General features: G+C 42.2%; 1 protein-coding gene across 1 annotated transcript; it reads right to left on the minus strand.

Moving 5' to 3' along the window:
* Nucleotides 1-2,833: 2,833 nt before the first annotated feature.
* Nucleotides 2,834-5,716, minus strand: LOC147640059 (lanC-like protein GCL1). Its single transcript, XM_086776648.1, has 6 exons — nt 5,229-5,716; nt 4,696-4,877; nt 4,351-4,462; nt 3,930-4,079; nt 3,508-3,825; nt 2,834-3,341 (listed from the first exon to the last, which is right to left on the minus strand). Exons 1-6 carry the CDS (start codon nt 5,415-5,417, stop codon nt 3,000-3,002), a joined length of 1,293 nt encoding a protein of 430 aa, XP_086632774.1. The 5' UTR covers nt 5,418-5,716; the 3' UTR covers nt 2,834-2,999.
* Between the last annotated feature and the right edge of the window lie 686 nt (nt 5,717-6,402).

Raw genomic sequence — 6,402 nt, forward strand, 5'->3', positions numbered from 1 at the left:
CAAGACAAAGCATTAAAGAATATGATCAAAACATCCGTATGTTTGATGCTTAGTGTAAAAGCTTTAGTGACATTTGTTGATTGTCCTTTGTGTAAGTGAAAAAGGTTAAAACTCCTATAGAAGGTGGAACAAGGACTAGACCAACCTTGGTTAGAAAAAGGCTAAAGTCCTATATAAGGTGCAACAAGGACTAGATCAACCTTCGTTTGAGAAAACCTATACTCCTATATAACGTGACAATTCCTAAGGACTACATCAATCTTAGTTATACTCTAGAAAAGAAGCTAAACTCCTATATAAGGACTAGGTATACTCTAGAAAAAGGCTTAAGTCCTATAACGACTAGTTCGTCGACCTTGGGTATACTCTAGAAATTTGACACCTAAGTGGTGTAGGTGGCACACAAAGGAGCTATTTAAGCCTGAGGCATTATCTCCCACCAGCGGCCCACCAATGAATGCCACCGGTGGGATTTTGGTTCTCGCCTGAAAAAAACGAGCAAAAAAGAAAAAGACAAAAATTTAAGTTATTTATTGTACCAAAATCAGAAGAAGCCATTGGTTGACAGTCACCAAAAGCTATAGATTCATGAACATGATGGCGGGCCTTCATCAACTCCAAAGCGGTGGTATATCTGGTTGACCGTTTTTGGTGGTGTTACAATTGCCATCGGAGGGCATCTGAAGTTTTCTTTTTTCCTGGTGTGAACTATATGGAGGATAGCCAACTTCCCTCCAGCCTCCCACTCGCCCAATGACGTGAATAGGCCCAAAGGTGTCGCATAGAGACGCCTTCGGGAGCCTACCCAAGTTTGACCTTTTCCTGCACCCTTAGCATTTACACAAAGTACTAACCAAATGTCTCCTAAGATCTACACTGAACATTAAACACATAATGGTTCACATTTTTCAAACAGATTATCTTTGTTGTCATACATAAGAAAGTTATCACTTGGACACCTTCCAAAGTTCCAAGAACTTTGAAGACAATATCCCCGAGAGCAAGGTTATGGATTTGTACATCGTGTGAACCAGCCTTGAAGAGTATTATAGCAACTAGCATGGGTCCACATCCATAGTCCTAGAAGATCTCCCTCCTTTAAGTATGCTAATAAAACTTAATGCAAATCTCCCCAAGGAACATGCATCGACTACATGTACCGTCCCGTTTATAGACACAAAACTTGAAAGGCATTCGTAGGCTCAGACATTAGCATCCCATTTCTAGACTTAAACATCAACCCCACTTACCGTCCCATTTCTAGACACATCTTGAAAGCCATTTGTAGCCGTAAACGTGGAATTGAATTGACAGTGACTTTTTCATCCAGTTGCTGATCCTCTTACATTAGAAAGGGTGATCATTGGGACACTTGTTTACTTTGGGAAAACATATCATGAAATGCCCAATCCTACAAGGTTCAATACGGTGTTAAACTGATGACTAGATGAGGAGATGGTGCTAAAAACCAACAACACAATCCCTTCATCCTTACCTTGAAGGACCTATATCTCAAGACTTGTCATCTCCATAGCCTCTCCTTTGCAAACCCACCAAGATCGTCACAACTATTAACTGGTCTATACCTGTCATCTCCATAGCCTCTCCTTTGCAAACCCACCAAGATCGTCACAACTATTAACTGGTCTATACCTGGCAAACTAGTCTCTCATGATCTTGCGTTTTGTTCTTCATTTGAGATCTTACATGTTGGTTACTTCAAGCTGAAAGTTGAGGTGGAATTTTTTGGGAATGTAGGAAGCTCCCATAAGCTTGACCGAGTAGATAATCGCCTTGGCTGAAATCTCATAGTATAAGTGTCACTTGGATACATTACATGAAGTGAGTGAAGCTAAAAAGATGAGAGGAAGAAGAGCATAAAAGAGAGGATATATCAAGAGGACGTGCTAGGTCAAGGAGCAGAGTTATTGCTAAGTTTCCAATAAAAGGTATTGTTAAGTTTCCAATAAAAGGTATTGTAAGTTTCCACTGGTAGAGAAATATTCCATTTAGTCTTCCTTGTGTAACATGGAGTTGGACTAATCACGAGGCATGGTTTTTGCTCAGTAGAGCCTGCGGCTTGGGTGCATTAGTTGCAGGGTTGGCAGAGGATAAAATATACTGGGATTTGGCAATGAAAGCATGGAAAAGGTAAAATATAAAGTAGGAGATGGATGAAAGTTAATACTATACGTCCATTGACATCCCGTGCTGCATATATCAACCCGTGCTGGTAGGTGGGAGGGTAAAATATACCGGGAGATGGCAATTAAAGTATGGAAAAGGCTTAGGAGATGGAGATGGAAGTTTAAGGTATAGGTCCATTGAGATCCAGTGCTGCACATATCAACCCATGCCCATGTTTTTCCAAAGGCATAAACTACGAAGAGAGCAATGGCAAGTGAATTCATCCACGACTAGGTGGCTTCAGAAGGAACATTGTCATCCAGCCCACCACCCATGGGTTGAGGCAGCCCCCCTCCCAGATGGAGCCTCACCTATCAGACCTGTCAAAAAGGACACAGTAGCACATGCTACCTCCAGGGCTCTAGATATAGAAGTACTATCATCTGGCAAATAGATAGTGTAGATCTCATGTTTTTCATTCATGGAGTGCCAATATGAGACAGAGTTCTCATAAAACCAGCACATGTTTTCACACATTTTTTCCATATCAAATCGTTGAGGACCTCTGAAAATCAGCTACTCAAATGCGACAAAAACGTCCGTGTTCAAAAGTGTTAGCACTTCTTTGCTTCGAAAACAACACACAAGCATCACCCTTTTAGGTACTTCAGACAAGAGGAGAGAAATGTTTGAGCTGACAATTCAGTTAGTCAAAGAAAAAAGCTGTGTATATGTAGATACAGACATGTATACACGATACATATGTGCAGGCATGCCTGCATGGATGCTAAAATATATCTCACCATTTTTTCTTGAAAGCATTAACCCTTCATTCGTGAAAAGCATATTTTATGCAGATTTCAAGAGCCACTCTAAAGTTCATAGCCCGGAAATCGGGCAGCCTCAGGTCTAAGGACATCCAACCAAAGGCAAGAAGTGCCTGCCAAACCTTCAAACAAGGAATATGGATGGTCTCCCCCGTGCATTTGGCCAGATGATATCAAGTTGAGTCCATGCTCATACAGGAAGTTGGAAAATACTTTTGCTCGATGCAAGTGATGCTTGTTGCCAGTCAGCCTGTGCAAGGCCAAGAAAGTATAAGCATTACCACTGATACCATGACAGAGACCAACTTTACGAAGCAGACCCCGCCTCCAAACTACTTCACCAGCATCAACTGCAGCCTCTGTGAATTCAGCATCTAAAGGAAATACCTGACAAATGGATGAATGCAAGTCAGGAAGACACACACTAGAAGAAAGCAGAACCATCAAAATAAAAGACTTGAAAAATGAAAACCGTTAAGGGGCTTTATTATTACTGCTCCACACATGGTTATTCCAATAAATAAGCAATACAAATTGAGCGATTTGCATATACCTGTGCTGCTTTACACATTGTCATCCCAATGCCAGCAGCCCCATGACACCATTGAACTAGTCTATCCTTTGCATTCCCCTCGCTAGAGGGATAGTTTCCAGTATGAAAGCGGTTTTGTATCATGTATCGAAGTGTTCCTTTCACATCTTCTGCATCGTCTTTACTCAACGGAAAATGCATAAGCACATGCATGATTCCTGCCAGCCCATGTGCTGCTCCCCAGTACCTTGTGCCATGCCACTGATACATCAGAGGACAAGACATGTGGTGAGAAGCACCTGCTTTTCCTGCTGCAAGTATAGCATCTATGATAGGCCCCTGCACAATCAACGGTTTGTCATTGAGATATGCAAGAACAAGTCTCCAACAATCATCTTGAAAAGAAAATTCTTTAGATGACCAAAGCAGAACCTTCCACGTACAGTAGTCCTCCAGGGTATGGTCTCTTCCCCAACGTATTTGTTCACAAACAAAGCTGCCCATAAGAAGCCCACTCTGCCATAAAGTAGTTCATAAGGCATGCCAAATCCACCTTCTGCTGGGCCCACAGCAAGAGCTCTCTCATTGGCAATCTGATGCCAAAACCAGAAAAGGTTTAGATAAATCTCTATTTTGATACCTTCCCCTGCACTGCATGACTTAGTGAACAGATTTTTTTACTTTTATTTTTTAACACTCCACACCACCCCCTCCTCCCACTTTCCGTTTATTTCACCTATGCCATCAACTCTCATGAGTATGTTGCCTGCATGCCTTTGAATTCATAAAACCACACACACCTCTTTTTACAATTCTCATAAGTATGTGGCCTAGATGCCTTTGAGTTTATAAAGCCACACACACCTCACTAAAAAGATCCAGGTAATGATGCATTCTCTGCATGTCACCGGCACATTTGGCAGCTGCTGCCCCTAATGCATAAATGCCAGCTCGGCCACATGTGAATGTGACGTACCTATTAAAAAACGTAGCACATCAGAAGATAATTGATATATCAGCTCCTTACTCCATCCAAACCAATGAGACGTTGCCATACACACATCCATACCCTCTGCAGTCTGCAATCCCAACTTGGGACTCCCAAGTTTGAAGTAAGCATGTAAATCACCCTGATTGGACTGGCAAATCAGAGATTGAGAAAGCGAATTTGCATAAAATAGAAAAATTACAGTCACGAGCTTGACTCACTGTTTCAAGCTCACAGCAGAAGCAGCACAGCTATCTGTTATTTCCAAACAAAGTGCCAAATCCTCCGTGGTCTCCATAACCTCAAAACTTCTGAAGCACAAGAATGCAGTCCCCAGCATGCCTGTATACAATGTTGGGTCCTGCACTCGAACCCCTCTTCTAGACCATGTTGCTTGAACAACCTATACATACATACATAATGTTGAATTGATCCGAATACAAACAAGTACACCCAGATCCAGCGTAATTTCTCCTGAATTCTCTCTCTCTCTCTCTCTCTCTCTCTCTCTCTCTCTCTCTCTCACACACACACACACACACACACACACACACGATTCTTAAAAAATCTGAACACAAATAAGCTACACACAGGAGAAACACTAGTGCGAGAATTTTGACGAGGAGAGTGCCTAAAAATAATGGGGCACTTCAGTTTTCGCATTTCCATTGGCTTATAATTTGTATCAGACCCTGACATGTATGCAGAGTCTTCGAGAAAATATTTATATTTTAATGAAAATGCACGCTTGTACCTCATTTTTCAAACTCACTGCAGCAGCGAGCAGGCTTCGAGGGTCTGCAAAGGTGGATTTCCGGAACGCGGACGCTTCATTGTAAACAACTGCGGGCGCTACGCTCGGCAAGTCAGCGCTCGCACCACCACCACCATCATCGTCTCCGGTGTAGTCGACTAAATTATTCTCGAAGAAGCGGTCGGACATGTTGTGTGTGTGTGTGTGTGTGTGTGTGTGAGAGAGAGAGAGAGAGAGGAGGGCGGATAAAGGGCTCTGTCTCCGCGTGAGAGCAGAGGGGAGAAGGACAAATTTAAACAAGATGTGAAGAGCGTCGCAGAATTTCAGAAGCAGCAAGGGATGAGAGGTGCGGCCCGTGCGGGGTTGGGTGCGTGTCCGACATCATTGGTGGCGCTAATATCCCATGTGGGTGGGTTTAAGGGTACAAGAAGTTAATGACAGAGAGAGAAAAAAAAGCTGATCGGACGCTTCTGTCAGACAGGCGAGCGAAGAGAGACAAAGAGAGAGAGAGGGGTACGAACGAAGCCCTCCGTCAGACGTGGCATAAACCACGTCATAAACCTATTGCCTCGTGGAAGCCACGAGTGCCCACAATCGCTTACTTGGATGCCGGGCCAGTGGCTACGCTCGTGTGGACACAGCACAGATGTTCCGGAAGGAATAACCTTTTGAGAGAGGGAATAAAACCTCTTCAAAAAGAGAGGGAATAAAATCTCCTCAAAAAATCAAGATTTAATCTTTTGGAGAAAATATAAAGAAAATGCCTGCTCAAAATGATAATTTCATCCTCAACCATGCGCAAGTAAGGCTCGATAAAAAGAGTTTCCAAAACACTTCACCCTTGTCAAAAATAAACTTTTTTTCTAATTAGTGAAAAAAAGAATGACCTTCAAGCTCAACCGGTTTTTATTAGAAAAACGCATAGATTAAACGGTTTTATAACTATTCAAAATTTTCAATCTTAAATTCAAAGACTAGGCAAAATTACTAGTTTTTCTCCGTGAAAATTACACTAAAGGATAGTTTTTTTTTGACATTGAGGTCCCGCCACATTTAATGCATTGGTGATTGCATTCTACTATCGGTCTCATGCCCAAAAAAAAAAAAGAAACAAAGAGAGGTTTGCCATTGGAGCAGAATTGTCTCCTTCCCCCACAAAAAAAAAAAAGAGGTT

The sequence above is a fragment of the Cibotium barometz genome, chromosome 3, assembly GCF_041138505.1.
Source record: "Cibotium barometz isolate CiBa-2024 chromosome 3, ASM4113850v1, whole genome shotgun sequence".
NCBI classification, from domain to species: Eukaryota; Viridiplantae; Streptophyta; class Polypodiopsida; order Cyatheales; family Cibotiaceae; genus Cibotium; species Cibotium barometz.

What these genes read in the sequence shown, in the direction of transcription:
- LOC147640059 (XM_086776648.1), bottom strand. Translation starts at nt 5,417, where the DNA reads ATGTCCGACCGCTTCTTCGAGAATAATTTAGTCGACTACACCGGAGAC. An exon ending in ACCTGGATCTTTTTAGTGAG is followed by an intron (nt 4,080 to 4,350) that starts GTGTGTGTGGCT and finishes TTTTGGCATCAG; the next exon opens with ATTGCCAATGAGAGAGCTCT. An exon ending in CCATACCCTGGAGGACTACT is followed by an intron (nt 3,826 to 3,929) that starts GTACGTGGAAGG and finishes TTGATTGTGCAG; the next exon opens with GGGCCTATCATAGATGCTAT.